A 19,747-nucleotide genomic window follows, 5' to 3' on the forward strand; every position below is an offset into this window, starting at 1 on the left:
TTAGGTTTTACACCTGAAACTAAATACAATATTATATACCAGTTTTACCACAATGCAAAACAAAACAGTAAGCTACAATAACCACCTATTGAGGCAACCAGGGTTTGTTTTCCGCCACATCCCACAGGCTGTTGGTTCTCAAAGTGTGGTCCTCAGACCTAGTCAATCAGAACGGGTAGGCCAGGCATCCTGTGTTACAACAGGCTGCCCAGATGATTCTGATGCACCCCTGGGTTTGGGAACCCCTGCCACAGGCCACACAACATGGTACATCAAACCTGTCATCAGCCACTCCAAACTAGAAATGTCTATTGCCTCGTTTAAATATGTTTAAAAAGAGAAGAACCTCAAGGTCATGCTCAAAGTTGATCCAGGTCAAGGCACAACAGAGCCTACTTTTCTACTTAGAATTTCTTACCTGGAGGGATATGAAGCCGATATAACAGTTTAATTTTCTCATTCATTTCTCCATTATACATAATATCTGCAAAATTAAAGGGGAGAGAGAGAGAGACTGAGCAGAGGCAAATGGTTCAAATACAGGTGTCAGGACACAAAGCCAGTGTAGAGAGAATGCAGTGAGGCCAGTGTTTGCTGACCTGACGCTTCATCTCCCACCTCTCCAGACACAGTGTGTGTGAAAAGAAAACGTGAGAAGAGCTGCAAGATGACCCTGGGAATCCTGTCTGGCCTCACAGCTGCAGAAAGATTTTAATTTTAGCTGCAAGAGTTAGGAACGTGGGTAGTGGGAGGGACAAATGAGGAGGCTAGGATTAACATACACACCACTATGTGTAAAATAAACAACCAGCAAGGACCTATTGTATACCACAAGGAAATATAATCAATATTGGGTAATAATCTATAAGGGCAAAGAATCTGAAAAAAACATACACATACATACATATATGACTTGTACAACTGAATCTCTGTGCTGTATATCTGAAATTTATACAATATTATAAATCAAATACACTTCAATTCAAAATTGTTTTTTAAAAAATGAGTTAGGAAGGTGTCTCCTAACAACCCACCACCACACCCTGGGTGCCCAGAAGCACATGGTCAGTGACCTTTGATGTCGAGCACCTGGGCTCCCCTCCCCACCGTGACCCTTAGGAAGCTTAAAAGCGGTCACGAGAGGAGCCTGCAGAGGGCTTTTTAAAGTCCCAAAATCTCATCGGGTGAGTCACAGATCTGCTTCATTGAGTGGACACGCCTGCTTCACTATCCCTTTCTCTTGTGTTCACAGACTCACATCCCGTATGAACTCACTGCAGAAAAGACCCAGAGTCATACCGAGGCAGCTCACAAAGGCTTTGAATTCGATAAGGTGATCCATGTTCTCATCCAGAAGCCTGAAAGTCCTTTCCGCGAGGATTTCCGTGTGGGCCCCGCAGGTCCATGGTGAGACGAGCTGGAACAGGCGTGCAAACTGCTGGGCGTCTATGCGGTACTGCTCTGCGTAGGGCCTGCTGGGGTCATGGCGTGGGGCCATGGGCCGGGGCTGCTCCCAGTAGCAGCTCATCATGTGTTCTCTCTACCAGGAAGGAGAGGGGCCTGTAAGGGCTGGTGGCACCCCAGGGAGGAAGGCCAAAGCCAACCCGGCCCTCTCCCCTGGCTTGCTTTGCAAAATTATTAAGTAGCAAATAAGCAACATTATAACACAAAAAATGAAAAAACTAACAGTGTCATCGCTCCAATCAGACATGTAAAAGTTTTCCTTATTACCCTGTAGTCCTTGCCTACATGAATATGTAATTTTGACATTTTAAAAATTCAGGTTTTTTTCACTGTAGCTAAATATACTTTATCAAATTTAACATTTCAATAATTAAAAAAATTTTTTTTTCCTTTTTTTGGGTCATGTGTCATGCGGAATCTTAGTTCCCTGACCAAGGATTTAACCCATGACCCCTGCAGTGGAAGCATGGTGTCTTAACCACTGGGAAGTCCCCATGTTAGCAATTTTGAAATGTATAGCTCAGCTATCATGATTTTAATTAAGGAAGTTGTACAATTTTTATTCTGATATTTTCACTTAAAATACTATTATTCAAAAGACAAAAACTACTAGATAAATCTATAGGCTACAGAAGAAACTAGCAACGCTGGTTACCTGTGGGGGTAGGAGACAGGGGCAGCACCCAGATTAAGAAGCAAACGTTTTTACTACGTGCTACTTTTTATACATTCTGAATTTTGACCATATTAACAAGTCAAAATTTTAAAAGAAAAAAAAAAAGACCATTTGAAGTCTTGGGAATAGACTGAAAACTAAAGCAATCAACACGGGCCCCACCACTGATCCCTGAGGACCAGCCAGGCTCTTCAGAGCATGTCTTTTGCACCTGTACTACACCATCTCGTGGGCCGTCTCAGCTCAAGGACTCAGAACCCTTTCACAGCTTCAGTGCCCTCTGCCCATGGGATGGCACAGGAGCAAGCACAGATGCTCCTCCGTCCCAGTACCTGTGCTCAGATGGAGACCAAAACGCCATTTATAATTTCACCGCGTATTACCAGCAGCCATGTTCTTCAAACAGCCTTTGCAGAACGATGAGAAGTACTGTAAGAACTCTTAAGAGTAAAATGAAGGTCTCATAAATTCCCATTTCTCAAAACCCAAGACACGCTGTGAATCTGCATGTATATTTTTGTCATCCTGTCATGCGAGCTAGAGGCCCTCAGAATCCTATCCAGAGAACACAGTTATAAAAGCTAAAGACCAGTGCAACCAATTTACACAGAATCCTAGAAGCCAATACAAAACTCAGCAAAGGATATGAAGAGATGATACAAGAAAGCAGACAATTAGCCAATAAACTCACAAAAGGGCATGCAACCTCACTAATGGGTGCGCAGATTGAGGTTAGGATGAAACGCTACTTTCTGGGACTTCTCTAGTGGTACAGTGGCTAAGATGCCAGTACTCCCAACACAGGGGGCTCAGGTTCAATCCCTGGTCAGGGAACCGGATCCCATACATTGCAGCAAGAGTTCACAGGCCACAGCTAGAGATCTCGCAGGCCTCAATGAACGCTGACGATGCCACATGCCACAACTATTCAGGGAACCGGATCCCACACACTGCAGCAAGAGTTCACAGGCCACAGCTAAAGATCCCGCAGGCCTCAATGAACACTGATAATGCCACGTGCCGCAACCAAGACCCAGTGCAATCAAATAAATAAATAGTTTTTTAAAAACGAAATGCAATTTTCTACAAGGCTAGCAAAAATTTTAAAGACCCATAATATTAAATGATAGCTGAGTATGAAACATTAGGAAATGAACACTTTTAGACATCATCAGTGGAACTGAAATTTGAAAGATCTAGAACACTTTAGCAACAGTGACTGAAATTTGGTTTGTGCATCCCTAAGGAACCTCTCCTACAGAAACAGCAGCACAGGTGTCTGGAGAAAGGCTCAAGGATGCGCTGCACAGCACTGTTTACAAAGCAGAAAAAACTGGAAACGAGACAAATGTCCTTCAGCAGGTGAAAGGTGAATAAACTGGGGTTCAGCCCTACAATCAAATTCTGCTGTCACTAAAAAAGAATGAGAAGAGATCTGCAGATACTGACTCTAGAAGAATGTCCATGGTAAAAACTGCAGGGACTTCTCTGGCGGCCCAGTGGTTAGGACGCCATGCTTCCAGTGCAGGCAGCACAGGGTTGATCTCTGATCAGGGAAATAAGACTCCACGAGCTACATGGTGTGGCTGTACAATTCTAGAAACTGCAGACCGCTGTGTGTAGCACAATCTCGTTTTTATGTGGAAGAAAGAGTAAAAGTGCATTGCTTGTGTGTGTGTCTACAGAGGGATACAGTAAAAAGGGAAAGAAATCAGGAATCAGATTCCCTACATACTGTTAACAGTTAATTACTGTACAAAGTGGGACTATAGGCACAGACAGGATAAGACCCTTTAAATTTTGCTTATTTTTCTTTTTAAATAGTGAGTGTCGGTATTACTCTATATATTATATACATAAATATATTTTTATATAAATATATATAGTATATAACTATATTTATATATATATAGTATATTTTTGTTTCAGTTTGTGTTTTTAAATTAAGTTTCAAAAATTAAAGTATTAACCAGAACACAGAAGCAGGCAAAATAATATTAAACAAACCAAATGCTCTCCAGGGCCTGATAATCCAGAAGTGAATAAATTTAGCTGAATGTTAACAACAGCCAGTGACTCTCATTCCTGATTTCTTTCCCTTTTTACTGTATCCTCTGTAGACACACACACAGCAATGCAAGTGTGAAACAGCTAGCTGGCGGGGAGCTGCCGCGCAGCACAGCGAGCTCAGCTCAGTGCTCTGTGATGACCTAGAGGTGTGGGAGAGGGGCCGGTGGGAGGGGGGCCAGATGGAGGGGACACGTGTATACATACAGCTGATCACACTGTCATACAGCTGAAACTAACAACATGAAACAGTTACACTCCCATTTTTTTTAAAAAGCATACTTTGGGAATATATTAACACAAGGCACTGTTTTGGGTCCTGGGTATTTCCCAGAGTAGCCCCTGACTACCAAGTATAGATTGTTCCCATCTCACTTGGAGAGAGAAGACTAATAAAATTGTTCTCAGTTTCAGAGAATAATGGACAGATGTCACAAACATGGGTTTATATGATTTAAAACACTGCTTTATTGTCTGGATGGACCTTGAGGGCATTATGGTAAGTGAAATAAGTCAGAGAAAGACAAATACTATATGATCTTGTAAGTGCAATCTAAAACAATATAACAAATCATTCCAGTCATAGAGAAGGATCAGATTCGTGGTTTTACCAGAGGCAGGAGCTGGGGGTGGGCTCTCGAATAAGATGGTGGTGGTCAAAAGGTACAAATTTCCAGTTAAAAGACAGATGAGTCCTGGGGATGTATGTATACCATGATGACTATACACAGCACTGCTGTATGATATATTCCAAAGTTGCTAAGAGAGTAGGTCCTAAAATTTCTCATCACGAGAAAAAAACCATTTTTGTTGCTTTGGGTTTTTTTCTTTCTGTATCTATATGATTATACAGTGGAAGTGACAAATAGATTCAAAGAATCAGATCTGATAGAGTGCCTGAAGAAATATGGACAGAGGTATTTTAACACTGTATAGGAGACAGTGATCAAAACCATCCCTAAGAAAAAGAATGCAAAAATGCAAAATGGTTGTCTGGGGAGGCCTTACAAATAGCTGTGAAAAGAAGAGAAGTGAAAAGTAAAAGAGAAAAGGAAAGATATACCCATCTGAATGTAGAGTTCCAAAGAACAGTAAGCAAAGAAAGGCTTCCTAAGTGAACAATGCAAAGAAATAGAAGAAAACAATAGAATGGAAAAGACTAGAGATCTCTTCAAGAAAATTAGGAATACCAAGGGAACATTTCATGCAAAGATGGGCACAATAAAGGACAGAAATGATATGGACCTAACAGAAGCAGAAGATATTAAGAACAGGCAGTAAGAATACACAGAAGGACTATACAAAAAAGATCTTCATGACCGAGATAATTAGAATAGTGTGATCACTCACCTAGAGCCAGACATCCTGGAATGTGAAGTCAAGTAGGCCTTAGGAAGCATCACTATGAAAAAAGCTAGTAGAGGAGATGGAATTCCAGCTGAGCTATTTCAAATCCTAAAAGATGATGCTGTGAAAGTGCTGCACTCAATATGCCAGCAAATTTGGAAAACTCAGCAGTGGCCACAGGACTGGGAAAGGTCAGTTTTCATTCCAATCCCAAAGAAAGGCAATGCCAAAGAATGTTCAAACTATTGCACAACTGCACTCATCTCACACGCTAGCTAAGTAATGCTCAAAATTCTCCAAGGAAGGCTTCAACAATATGTGAATTGAGAACTTCCAGATGATCAAGCTGGATTTAGAAAAGGCAGAGGAACCAGAGATCAAACTGCCAAGATCCACTGGATCATAGAAAAAGCAAGAGAATTCCAGGAAAGCATCTACTTCTGGTTCACTGACTATGCTAAAGCCTTTCTTTGACTGTGTGGATCACAACAAACTGGGAAATCCTTAAAGAGATGGTATTATCAAACCACCTTACCTGCCTCCTGAGAAACCTATATGCAGGTCAAAAAGCAACAGTTAGAACTGGACATGAAACAACAGACTGGTTCAAAATTGGGAAAGGAGTATGACAAAGCTGTATACTGTCACCCTGCTTATTTAACTTATATGCAGAGTACATCATAAGAAATGCTGGGCTTGGATGAAGCACAAGCTGGAATCAAGATTGCTGGGAGAAATATCAATAACTTCAGATATGCAGATGACACCACCTTTATGGCAGAAAGCGAAGACGAACTCTTGATGAAGGTGAAAGAAGAGAGTGAAAAAGTTGGCTTAAAACTCAACATTCAAAAAACTAAGATCAGGGCATCCAGCCCCATCACTTCATGACAAACAGATGGGCAACAATGGAAACAGTGAGAGACTTTATTTTGGGGGGCTCCGAAATCACTACAGATGGTGACTGCAGCCATGAAATTAAAAGACCCTTGCTCCTTGGAAGAAAAGCTATGACAAACTTAGACAGCATTACTTTGAGACATTACTTTGCCAACAAAGGTCTGTATAGTTAAAGCTATGGTTTTTCTAGTAGTCATGTATACATGTGAGAATTGGACCATAAAGAAGATTGAGTGCTGAAGAATTAATGCTTTTGAACTGTGGAGTTGGAAAAGACTCCTGAGAGTCCCATGGACTGCAAAGGAGACCAAACCAGTCAATCCTAAAGGAAGTCAATCCTGAATATTCATTGGAAGGACTGATGTTGAAGCTGAAGCTCCAATACTTTGGCCATCTGATACGAAGAGCCAACTCATTAGAAAAGATGCTGATGCTGGGAAAGACTGAAGGCAGGAGGAGAAGGGAATGACAGAGGACGAGATGGTTGGATGGCATCACTGACTCAATGGACATGAGTTTGAGCAAGATTTGGCAGACGGTGAAGCCAGGGAAGTTCGGTGTGCTGCAGTCCATGGAGCTGCAAAGAGTTGGACGTGACTGAGCAACTGAATAAGAAGTGACATGATGGATGTTAACCTACTGTGAATCATTTTGCAATATATATAATTCACTATGCTATACAGCTTACACTCAGTGCTATAGGTCAATTATATCTCAATGAAACAGAAAAAAAAATTGCATTCAGGCAAAAAAGAAAGATGACTTTAAGTTCAGAATAAAAATGGATTTCACTAAGTACACACTGTTCATCTTTAATAGGAAAGAGTCTGTAAAAAAGACAGAGAAGTTGTTGTTAATACAGAGAACAGTCACACCTGTACATCCCAGGCTTAGGAAAGGACGCAGGGAAGTTAAGGCCACTCTTTAATGAGAACCTATCACATATTTATTCAACAATGTAAGGGTATCTCTTTGTGGCCCTTTCCCTGGGAAAACGAACCTCTGGTTCAAAAGGCAAGAGACACATGCAAAATCCAACTAGGGAACCTTATACCTTGCAATGACCCAGAGGGATGGGATGGGGAGGGGTGGGAGGCGGGTTCAGGATGGGGAACACATGTACACCCATGGCGGATTCATGTCGATGTATGGCAAAACCAGTACAGTATTGCAAAGTAATTAGCCTCCAATTCACCCATGGCAGACTCATGTCAATGTATGGCAAAACCAGTACAATATTGCAAAGTAATTAGCCTCCAATTAAAATAAAACAGAAACAACAACAAAAACCCAAGCATTAAGATACATGAAGTCAGAATGGATGTATGTGTATGGGTGAGTCGCTCTGCTGTCCACCTGAAACTACAATATTGTTAATCAGCTATAAAATAAAAAGTTAAAGAAAAAGAGTACTCCCTAATAAACATCCTGAACACCAAAAAAAAATAATTAATTAAATATATGAGGTCAGACTACAAAAGCCAAGGAAATTCAGAGAAGGTCAGGAGCAAGAGCTGAGGTGTGGGGACAGCCTGAGGGCTGCTCTGCGGGGCGTGAGGATGACCCTGGGTGCACACAGGCAGTGCCTCAGGTTGTGCCACAGAACGAGACACCATGCTTATGATGCTGTTTCACTGAAATTTCTTTTGGAAGTGTTATCTTGAAATTGGCTTTGTAGTCACAGTTAAGTTAACATTTGTAGTCAGCCCTACAAAAACGAAGGGCCTGCAGCGCTAACAACAAATACGAAAATAAATTTCACCCACATCATTCACAGAAAAGATAGAAATAGGAAACAGGAAATGGCTGTCTTCTTTAAATACTCCTTGTATGAAAGGTTAATAATATGGTTAGTACTTAATACAGTTTATTTTCATGGTGAACTTAAAGCAGTCTTTTAAGTTACATAAATTCAGATGTCTGACGTGTCTTATTCTCCCAAACTGAGAACAGTCAGCCCTAAAGAAATTAGACTCTTCATGCTAAATATCACCTTGGTTTACCTGCTTTTGTGTTTCTAGTATTCCCTGTTTTAACGCCTTGACAAAGAGAGGTGGGGGCACAGGACACCAAGTCACCTTCGACTGTATTTTCTCTTCATGCAACAGAGAGAACTATAAAACTTGAAAACCAGTGATGCTTACAGGAGTCCTCATCACACATCCTGCTGACGGCAGGTGAGGAGTGCCAGCAATTGACTGAGCCAGCCTCGTGTGTCAGTGACTGCAGCAGGCAGTGACATGACGGCTACAGGAGGGTCAGACCAGCTCTGTGGCTCCACTCAGAACCTACACGCTGCTCGGGACTATTTCAAGTACACGGCAATTCAAGTTCAGAGGGACTGAGGGTCCAGGGTCCCCACCAGAGGAGCTCCAGTGGCCAGACTCCTCTGGGTCTGGCACTGCTCCGCTGGCCTGCGCTCTGCTCTCCCCTTCACAAGCTGTCAGGAGTGGGTCCACTGTCTGCCTCTCTTCCCCATTTCTACTGACTGTTTCGAGCAAGAAAATTTCTAGGAAGGCACTTGAAAATGGTCTTTGCAGGGTGATGTAAGTAACAAGAGCTGGGAATCCACCTAAATACCCAAATATTCAAAATACGGTTTACTGTATTAAGTACTGGGGCTTCCCTAGTGGCTCAGATGGTAAAGAATCTGCCTGCAATGGGGGAGACCCAGGTTCAATCCCTGGGTCTGGAAGATCCCCTGGAAAAGGGAATGGCCACCAACTATTAAGCATTACCAACAGGACAAATTGTAAACTGATTTAAAAATAAAATCATATGGCAACATGAAAAAGTGTTAATAATAGCATCAAGGAAAACAGAACATAAATAAGCATCCAGACCAGCCCCACAAACAGAAAAATATGTATACACGTCTTGTAGGTGGTGTTATGAGTAAAACGTACATGAGGTGATACAGGAAACTATATTCAATATCTTGTAATAATCTATAATGAAAAAAATACATATATGTGTACAACTGAATCACTGTGCTATACACCAGAATCAAAGACAGCATTGTAAATCAGCTATACTTCAATTTAAAATAATAACAGGAAAAAAAATGGATACGAGGAGACAGTTCAGGAAGAATCACTGTTGTGTCCATGGCTGACTGGGAACTGCTGTTGGGCAGAGCAGGGTGCGTCCCCGTCACTGAGGGCCTCTGGGCCGAGCGCAGCAGCATTCACGCACGGGCTCAGCAGGCACCGTCAGGCCAGAGCCGGCTGGCAGGGGCCGCCCCAGCCTCGCTGCACTCAGCAGGCCCGTGCCGGCCCCTCCCCGCCGCAGGTGGGCAGCCTCGGCCGCGGCCTGACTCAGGGTCTCTCACTTCCTCACCCCTCAGTCTCCTACCTTGAATAAATCGTAGAGCTCCTCCAGGTCTTCAGGGAGGACGGAGACTTCTGGGATAACGACTCGGAGCTCGAGGAAAGAACAAACAGGCATCGAGTGAATGCTCTGCCTGCCCCGGAGGATCAGGGGTCAAGAGGGCACATCCCACTGGAGTGGACGCCGGGCGCCCAGACCATCCGGAGATGGCTTTATGGCGACTTTCTCGGCGCTTCATCCTCAACCTTTCTCATTCACACATCCAAGACTCAGGACGAGCGTTTAAATACTTGCAAAGGACCAAACGCTAGCAAGGCTCGAGCTCGGGTGGCAAGCTCCTGCAGCATGACCACCAGCCCTGTAGGCCTGGACTTCCCTGGTGGTCCAGCGGTTAAGAATCAGCCTGCCAGTGCTGGGGCCAAAGGTTCGATCCCTGGTCTGGGAAGATCCCCACAGGCCACAGATCAGCTAAGCCTGCACGCCGCGACCACGGAAGCCCGTGCGCCCTAGAGCCTGTGCCCCATAACGAGAGGAGCCACAGCAACGAGAAGCCCTCGAAGCACAACTGGAGAGGCGCCCCACTCACCACAGCTAGAGGAAAGCCCCAGCAGTGGTGCCAGCCGGCACAGCCAAAAGTAAATGACACGTAAATAACGGCTTTAAGAAAACTGTGTGCTCAGTCTTGTCCGACTCTTTGTGACCTCAGACTGGAGCCTGCCAGGCTCCTCTGTCCATGGGGTTTTCCTGGCAAGAATAAATAAATGCTGGAGTAGTTTGCCATTTCCTATGCCAGTAGTAGTGGCCCCTAAAAAAAAGAAAAAAGGCCACAGGCCCTCGGCACAGGGCAACATCCACATTGTTCTTTATTTAACCCCACATGAAGAGTGTTGTTATCCTCATTTTACAACCAGGGAGACAGAGGCTCCCAGTAGTTAATTTGCTCACAATATGTCTGACTCTAAAACTAAATCCATCCTGTTTCTCCACTAGCTCACCGCTGTCAAGCTGTTGTTAGTTGCTCAGCTGTGTCCGACTCTTTGTGACCCCATGGACTGCAGCCCCCTAGACTCCTCTGTCCATGGGATTTCCCATGCAAGAATACTGGAGTGGGTTGCCTTTGCCTTTTCCAGGGCATCTTCCTGACCCAGGTATCGAACCCAGGTCCCCTGCATTGCAAGCAGAATCTTTACCATCTGAACCACTTAGTTGTTAATTTAATGCAAAAAACAAACAAACAGACAAAAGCTGTCATTCTCCTGTCAGGAGGCAGCAGGAGGCCCAGCGCGGGTCAGCGCCTGGCCACCGGGAGCCGCGGCCCAGAGGCGGCCCCTACTCACCACGTTCTGCTTTGTGGTGTCCTCGTGGCCCTGGAGGACTCGGATCCTGTGCCTGCAGCGCATGCGCTCGATCTGAGCCACAGACTGGTCCCCGAATTTCTGCAGGGGAGGGAGGGAGCGCTCGCTCACAGAATCCTCTCTGCATCCAGACAGCAGACGAGCAGCAGCCCCCAACACCTCCCTGGAAGCTCACAGTTGAGAGGCGCGGGGCAGGGGCGGGCGGGGCCGGGGCCGGGGCCCAGGTACCTCGTAGGAGTCCCGGATCAGGTCTGCGATGTCAGTCACGGGACACGGCTCCTGGTCGTCAGAGAAGAAGGCGTGGTGGCTGCCAATCGGGGGTCCCGGGCTGTCCTCGTTCTTGACGTGGTCCAGAAACCTGGGCACATCAGACACCAGGAAAGCACAGGGTTACCATCCCCTCCCCTACCCTGGGCACCTCGCAGCCCCCACCACCTTCACAGGGGCCCCCAGACATGGGCAGCAACTGTCAAACCGGCTCCTCTGTCTCCGGTCACTGTGAAGAAGGCCAGGCCGCGGCAGCTACACTCTTTCTAGAGAAAAGGAGAAGCGAGTGTGAAGACAGGCATGGAGACCCTGGAGCCGCAGGAAGGCCTCCAAGGCCTCTGACACTCCAGCTTCCCTGGTGGCTCAGACGGTGAAGAGTCTGCCTGCAGCATGACAGACCCAGGTTTCAGTCCCTGGGTCGGGAAGATCCCCTGGAGAAGGGCGTGGCAACCCGCTCCAGTATTCTCGCCTGGGAAATCCCATGGACAGAGTCTGGCGGGCTACAGTCCATGGGGTCGCAGAGAGCAGGACATGACTGAGCGACGGACACTTTCACTTTTCTGACTCTCCACTGACGTACATACTGTGATGGAGACCCAGTGACGTAGACACTGTTTCCACGGTACTCTGAACAGGAACTTGTCATTTATCAGCCAGCTCGCCCTCAGTTCCACACGTCCTCAGGCTAGCGGGCTTTGCCTTCACGGCAACACTCAGAACACCTGTGTGTTCTGTGCACAAGACATCCACATCCCCCAGCTGGCTTCCTGAGGCCCACGTTTCCCCATGTCCACCTGCCCTCCTTCCGTTCAAGGTCACTGGAGGTCCGTCTAGACTTAGGACACCTGAACCTTTTGAGAGACAGCAGTGCCCTCACCTTCCTGCCTCTTGGTGGACAGCAGCGACAGAAGGTGGCGAGGATGACAAGGTCGCCGGATGGCTTGGCCCCAGGGGACCACAAGGTGGCCAAGTGGAGGGGAGCCCCACAGTGACGGCCCAGTCCGGCGTCCGGCTCCCCGCCTCACCTGCTGAGGACCATCAAGGCCTGGCTGTCATCCTTGCTGCTGCACAGGTCCTCGGCGGTGGCCTCCAGCACAGCCAGTCCCAGCTGGAAGATGGCCTTGATGCCGTCGTAGAAGAAGCAGTCGACCACGTTCACGGCGCTCTCCAGGGGCATGATGCTGAGGAAGAGCGTGAGGAACCAGGACAGGGAGATGGACGCCAGGGCCGAGAGGTCGTGCATGTGCTCCGCCAGCTCAGGGAGCTGCTCCCTGATGAGCTCCTCGAAGACGGATTGGTCCACCTGGGCCCCTGGGGAAGGAGCCACGGAGACTGGCTGCGGAGGGAGTCACTCCCTCTCAGATTAGAGCTGCGCTGAGATACACAGAACCATGACACAGGACGGGAGTCCAGGGAAGGGCTCACACTTGGTTCACTGACTTCTGATGTTTGGACCACGGTGATTCAATGGGGGAAGGACAGTATTTTCATCTGGCATTTTAGAAAACAGTGCTCCTGTCTACTACAGCTAGGACACAGAAGCAACCTAGATGTCCATCGAAGTTTGAATGGATAAAGAAGCTGTGGTACATGTATACAATGCAATATTACTCAGCCATAAAAAGGAATGCATTTGCGTCAGTCCTAATGGGGTGGCTGAGCCTAAAGTCTATTATACAGAGTAAGTCAGAAAGAGAAAAACAAATATTGTATATTAATGCATATATAGAGAATCTAGAAAGATAGTACTGATGAGCCTATTTGCAGGGCAGCAGTGGAGACCCAGACATAGAGAACAGACTTATGGACACAGTGGGGGAAGGAGAGGAAGGGACAAAAGCAGAGAGTAGCCCTGAAACATATACACTACCATACATAAAACAGAGAGCAAGTGGGAATTTGCTATATGACTCAGGGAGCCCAACTGGTGTTCTGTGACACCCTAGAGGGGCAGGATTGGGTGGGAGGCAGGAGGGAGGTTTGGGAGGGAAGGGACATATGTATACCTATGGCTAATTCATGCTGACATATGGCAGAAACCAACACCATATTGTAAATCAATTACCCTTCAATTATAAATAAATAAAATAAGACAGTGCTGAACCAAGTGCCCGTTTACTAGGTGGGGGAGGGGGAAGGGACCCTTCCTACTTCAAACCATTCAGAAAAATACATATGAAATGTGTCATGGATTTAGGTATAAAAGCTAATGCTAAAAAAACATCTAAAAGAAAATACAGGCAAAAGGCTAAAATTTCTTAGGATACAAAAGCATTAACTGTAGAAAAATTATGAATTGGATTTCATCAAAATAAAAGACTGGTATTCTTCAAAAGAGACCATTCATAAAATGAAAATGCAAACTTCAAACTCAGAGAAAATATTTGCGGCAACTATATCTGGCAAAAGTTTTCTAATCAAAATAAAAATGAAGAACTGATGCAACTTGATAATAAAAAAATCAATAAACATCTTTTTTTTTTAAAAAAAGCAAAAGATTTGCACATTTCTAAAGTGACAAATGGCCAATAAGCACAGAAAAACAGGTTTAACATCATTAACAATGATTAGAGAAATGTAAATTAAAATCACCATGATATACCACTCTCACCCACCAGAATGGCTAAAATTAAAAAGACAGAAAATTCCAAGTATAAACAGGGATATGGAGCAACTGGAACTCCCATGCATTGCTGGTATGAGATAATGTGAATACGTTTTGTCCATTTTGGAAAACTGACAGTTTTCTTATAAAGTTAAGCATACATCTAACTGTGACCCAGGAATTCTACTCCTGGGTAAATCCTAAGAAAAGTGTCAATATATATTCCAGAAAGACTTATACACGGATGTTCACTGGGACTTATAAGAAGAAACTGGAAACCCCAGTGACTGGGATGAAAGAATCATGGTATGAACGCACCATGAAACGGCACACAGCAATGAAAAGGAACTGCTGATGCACCAACAGGATCTTGAGTGAAGGAAGTCAGAACATTCTCTACTATTACATTTATTCCAAGTTCAAGAACAAGCCAAATAAACCTGTGGTGACAGAAATCAGTGCCAGGTGTTGTGTGTGGCAGGGAAGAGGAGGCAGGGGTTGTAGAAACGCTCCCTGTATTGGGTGGTGGTCACATTATCTTGGAGGGTCCCCTGCTCACTGCTGACTACAATCTGTCCCATCACCCAGGGAGGGCTTGGACAGCATGCCCCCAGTGACCTCGAGGTTCTGGTCACTCCTTGCTGCTCTGTACAGCGTTAAGTACCTCCCTTGATATGAAGGGAAGAGGGAAGCAAACCAATTAGCCACTCAAATACAGGCAGGGGGCAGGGGACAAGTCAAAGGCCGCCTCCTTCCTGGCCAGCCCGCCCTCCCTCCCGGTGGTCATCAAACTCCCTCAGTTCTTAGACCTCAGTCTTCAAGCCTCTTCTTCCTGCCTTGTCCCTACATCCAGTCCTTTGCCAAATTCCATCTCAAACTGTTCTTCTGTTTCTGATCCCACGGCTGCCACCCTAAGTTTATGCCATTTCCACTTCTCATTCTGGATTACTATAACGTGTCCCTAAGAGTATCGCTCGGCCAGAGCAATTTCCACATCATTTGCTCCACAAGGAGGAAGCTGGATCAGAGACAGGGTGCAAATTCAAATCTCAACCACACGAAAGTCAGCGGCGCATATGCCTGGGGGTCACACACAGGTTTGCCCAGAGCCGGGGCAGTCACAAATGCTCTTTCTTACCATCAGCCTGGATAAGTGAGGAGTTCTCCTCCTCTGCCCTTTACGTCGGGCCTCAGGGGTCTCCATTATTGCTCTGCTCCCTGCATGTCCTATCTGCGCAAACTCCCTGGGGACCAAGAATGAGAACTCTCCTTCCAGGCCTCAGCATCAGTGAAAAACCTCTGTGGTTTTCACTTTTGGACTTGCTTTTTGAACCTAGGAATTTTTCTTTCCTTAAGTTCAGCTATCCACATATACTAATTTTTTCTTTATCCAAAAATCTGTAAGAGGGGACTTCCCAGGGATCCAGTGGTTACCACTCTGTGCTCCCACTGCAGGAGGTCATGGGTTTGATTCCTGATCAGAGAACTAAGATACTGCATGCCACACAGTGCAGCCAAAAAAAAAAAAAAATCTGTAAGAGTTTGTGGCAAAGAAGCAGTTAGGTTACCACATTCCACCCTTTTGCCAAAACTGTGCAGAGAGTTACATCAGTTAGTTTTGAAGATTCAAGAGTCAGACAGTGCTGGTGCAGACCAGCCGAGTCTCTTTATAACCACCCCGAGGGACAGAGGGGAAGGGAGCAGACAGTTACCAATGACGCGGTGGTTGAAGTAGTCGGGCAGCATCCGCTCACACACAGCCACCAGCAGCCAGAAGGCTTCCTCCTCCTTAGCGTACAGCAGCAGAACAGAGGTCAGGATGTTCATGGACTGCTCAGGGGAGTCACAGGGGAGCGGACAATTACTGACCAGGTCACGTGTACCACAGAGACATTCAACAACACACAAGCCCAAGTGACCCACAGAAGCCCAGGCTACACAGATGAGAGATACAGTATACGCAGCCAGTCAGGACTGAGCTGGAATGACCACAGTTATCGGCGTGGGCCCCACAGGACCCGCTGGGCTGAATCATCAGCCACTGCTTTGCCCCTGGCCCCCAGGAGTGATGCTGGGCTGGGCTGTGGAGCACGCCTTAGGCTCAGAACCCAACTCCACTAATCTCTGTGTCTATGTTCAGATTTTAAAATAATCCTGATGACTTCTGTACGGTTTAGAGGTAGGACGCTCCAGAGCGGCTTCATCAATACTATCCTGCAGTGGAGGCTGGGAGGCCATGGGGGCTGAATGGCCTCTTGAGGACAGGGGCCAGCTCATGCCACGCTCTCCTGGGCCCGGGGTAACACTGCTCCCACATCATCAGCTTGTCTGACTCCACAAGGCCGATTCCCTCCCCAGGACAGTCCTGGGTACGGATGGCTAAGAACACGGCACCCGAGGCCTGGGCGGTTGGCCTGGGGCGGCCCTGCAGCACCCGCTCACCTGGCAGTACCCGATCTTGGGGTTCCTGTGGGCATAGGCCGTCAGGACTCTCCTCAAGGCCGCAATGCCCGTTTCGTTTTGGAAAGCGGGGTGCTCCGGCAGGGAGCGGTGCAGGTCCCGCTCTATCTCCTCCGTCACCAGGCAACACTTTCCCATGGACTCCTCCACCAGGTTGCCGTAGTAACCAGGATGTGCAGCAAGGTCCGTGACGGCATCTGGTGATTTACAAGTAACATTTCAATGTTAGGTTGCGGCCTGGATGGGAGGGGAGTTTGGGAGAGAGTGGATACACGTGTATGCATGGCTGAGTCCCTTTGCTGTCCACCTGAAACTCTCACACAACACTGTTAACCGGCTCTTCTCCAATATAAAATAAAAAGTTTTTTTAAAAAATAACATTTCAAGGGGGGCTGATTTCTGGGAGAGAGTCCACATGGGGAGGGGCCTGTCCTGCCGGAGGACCTCAGTGGGGTCTCACTATCTAAGCGACACAAAATAGTTAAGACCACATATGACCAAAAGGAACTTCACTTCTGCTAAAAACAAAAAAGAAAGGAAAAATGAAGTAATATGGCTTTTCTAAGAATAACCTTACAGAGAGAGGGGGAGAAGAGCTCATACTAAAAATAGCTTTATACTAATATACTTATAATCAGTTGTACTCCTCAGTAACAGACGTATGTATGTGGCCTATCTGCTACAATGAGAGAAAGCCTGTGTGCACCAACAAAGACCCAGTGCAACCAAAAATAAAGTACAATTAAAAGAAAAAAAGCTATGGAGCACATGTTCTGTGGAGCACACAAGGAGCCCCAGCCTCCAGAAGGCTCCCAGAAGGGTCTCTGAGGAAGGTGGAGCCCTGGCCGCTATCCCCCCAGCGCCTCGAAAGGAGCAGCAGTCACACCCTGGACCGCAGGGCCCTCCCTTCTTGCTGGTGGGGGCCCCCGTTCCTTCAACAAGTGGTGCCACAGGGCTCACAGAAGACGCCTCTGGAGACCTGGGCCCCAGGCTCAGCCCATCCACCAGCAAGCATCAGATGAGAGATGCCCCAAAGCAGCAGACGGAGAATCCCAGATCCAGCGAAGCAGGAGGAGGATGCGGGCAGGAGAGAAGACCCCTCGGCTCTGTGTGCATTCCCCGCAACAGGGGGACCAGGAGGAAGTGTCCCCAGAGGGAGTTATTGTAAAGCACACAAGCAAACAACTTCTGAAGATGTTTTCAGGTCTCTAGACATCTAGACACTGCATGTCCAGGGGGTTCTGAACAGAATTCTAAGGACGATGAAGAGACGCATAAAATCACGGCTGAAGGGGAGGCGATCCCTCTGCCAAGACCTCATGCTGACCGGGGACCCCACAGCCCCAGAGGTTGCAGCAGCCTGGCCCAAAGTCCACACAGGAAGGTCCCAAGGTCCCAGCTGGGCATGTCACAGGCGGAGAGAAGCCGTCTGCATGCGCGTACACACACGCACACACACTCCCCACCCCCACTCGGGTCAGGGCCTCCGTCCTGGGTCTGCTCCAGAAATAAAAGCTGGGCCTGGAGACCCCAGAAACCCTCACCTGAGAAAAGAAGCCAGAGTCTGCCGCGCAGGGACTCGGGGATCCCCATGGCCACCAGCTTCCGGATCTTCTCTGTGCGGAACATGCACACCGTCCTGCCGTACTCTGCGAAGTGGTCGTTCCAGAGGCTCACCTTGATCTGTTCCCTGGACTGGAAGTGGAAACACGCTCGGCGTACGAAGAGGCATCATCCACAGCCCGTCACAGAGGGTGCTCCCTCAGCTGAGAGAGGACCCACCTGCTCCAGGCAATTCGCTGGGCAGACACCTCTGAAGTCCAGCAGCATGGGGAATGTAAAGGTCACTAGCCCTTCGGGAATTCAGAGGCCTGTGGGAGACCTGACGTGAATAAAATGCCATTTCCTTGGCAAAGTTGATAGTAAGAGTGTGCTCATCCGAACTACTATGGGAACGCAAAGCCGACAGAGGGCGGAGCGGGGTCGGGGTGGGGAAGCCTCTCAGGATGTCGAAGCCAAACCAGTTTCTCGAACAGGTCAGCTCAGAGGGCAGAGGGGAGCCAGGGGCTCTCATGATTTGCCTGGAACTTCCTGACAGCCAGAGGAAAAATTGCCAACTGGAAAAAAAAAATGACATCGTTCTCAGTAGTAGAGATGAGAAAGAGACGATGTCTCTAGGCAGCTGGAAATCCTTTCAAACTATGAATTTTGAAAATTCTTTAGTATTCCTAGCTGGCAGGAATGTTTCCTTTTAAACAAGAAGTTTATGTATGCTCTTAATTATCTGTATTCTCCAGTCATGGCAGAGGTGCACACATATAGTCAATATTCTTATTGGTTGAAACAATGAGCATTCAGTGAGCATCTCTGAACAGCACATCAGAAGGCTTCACCCTGAATAAATAAAACTAACAATCTGTGATACATGAGCCATTAAGTGTCCAAGGGGCAGCCACCCTGGTACTGGCGGTGCCCACACAGCATGCCTCCTGCCAGGGCACCATCTCATAGCTTGGCTTCTAGTCTATTTACCACTCAAGCACTGCCCACAGAGTCTCCCTGCAGAGGAGAAAACAATCACAAGTGTAACCAAGGTATTTTTAGTTTAGTAGAACTGGAGAACAGCCAGGGGCCAAAAAAGAAGCGCTGTACCTAGGAGTCCCGCGGATGCCCCTGGATAAAAGGAGACAGACTTGTTCTGCACCTGGAAACCCCACAAGGAGAGCACGGATTGATGCTCCCTGAAGGTCAGGTGGAAAGTCACTGCCCCCCGACGTCCCACCACATCCTCCACCCACCCGGAAGCGTTCAGGCCACTGGCATCTCTGCCCCGTTCCACTTTTTGCCCATGAGGTGCCCAGGGCTGCCTAGGAACCTGTGTCAGGCCCACCCCAGGAGGAGCCTGGAAGCCACACCCCGCCACCTCCACGTGCGAGGGTGGAGCCACGTCACTCACCGTTCTCGAGTCCGGGCTCTGGCTGCCCGATTGCCGGAAAGCCTCGGGGTGCATCAGTGGGCTTGTTTCTTTCTCCCTATCCTCGCTATTTTGCGAAGACACCATCTCAAGACCCCCAAACCTGTGGTTGCCACTGCACAAGCTTGTTGAATGAAACACGGGTGAGGTCTGCATGGGAAGGAAAAAAAGAATGACAAAAAGAGAAAGTCAGTGTTTTAGTTACGGGGCAGTCTCTGTCTTTGGATGTGTGAGCATAATGAACTTAAACATGCCTATCTGCTTGGGACTTACGGGAAAGGCACTCTAACACTAGACCCAGC

General features: G+C 47.1%; 1 protein-coding gene across 3 annotated transcripts in view; it reads right to left on the reverse strand.

Annotated features, from left to right (window-relative positions):
• The window catches only part of TBC1D8 (TBC1 domain family member 8), a 138,622-nt gene that overhangs the window by 17,163 nt on the left and 101,712 nt on the right, over window positions 1–19,747 (reverse strand). For all 3 annotated transcript variants that reach the window (XM_052647509.1, XM_052647508.1, XM_052647510.1), the window contains exons 8-17: window positions 19,428–19,595; window positions 18,016–18,166; window positions 16,454–16,668; window positions 15,724–15,841; window positions 12,432–12,717; window positions 11,368–11,497; window positions 11,122–11,220; window positions 9,809–9,877; window positions 1,300–1,540; window positions 419–484 (exon numbers count right to left, since the gene is read on the reverse strand). In XM_052647509.1, coding sequence (XP_052503469.1) covers window positions 419–484; window positions 1,300–1,540; window positions 9,809–9,877; window positions 11,122–11,220; window positions 11,368–11,497; window positions 12,432–12,717; window positions 15,724–15,841; window positions 16,454–16,668; window positions 18,016–18,166; window positions 19,428–19,595 — 1,543 coding nt within the window. The remainder of the gene's footprint in view (window positions 1–418; window positions 485–1,299; window positions 1,541–9,808; window positions 9,878–11,121; window positions 11,221–11,367; window positions 11,498–12,431; window positions 12,718–15,723; window positions 15,842–16,453; window positions 16,669–18,015; window positions 18,167–19,427; window positions 19,596–19,747) is intronic.

This window comes from Budorcas taxicolor, chromosome 11, assembly GCF_023091745.1.
Source record: "Budorcas taxicolor isolate Tak-1 chromosome 11, Takin1.1, whole genome shotgun sequence".
In the NCBI taxonomy this organism is placed as follows: domain Eukaryota; kingdom Metazoa; phylum Chordata; class Mammalia; order Artiodactyla; family Bovidae; genus Budorcas; species Budorcas taxicolor.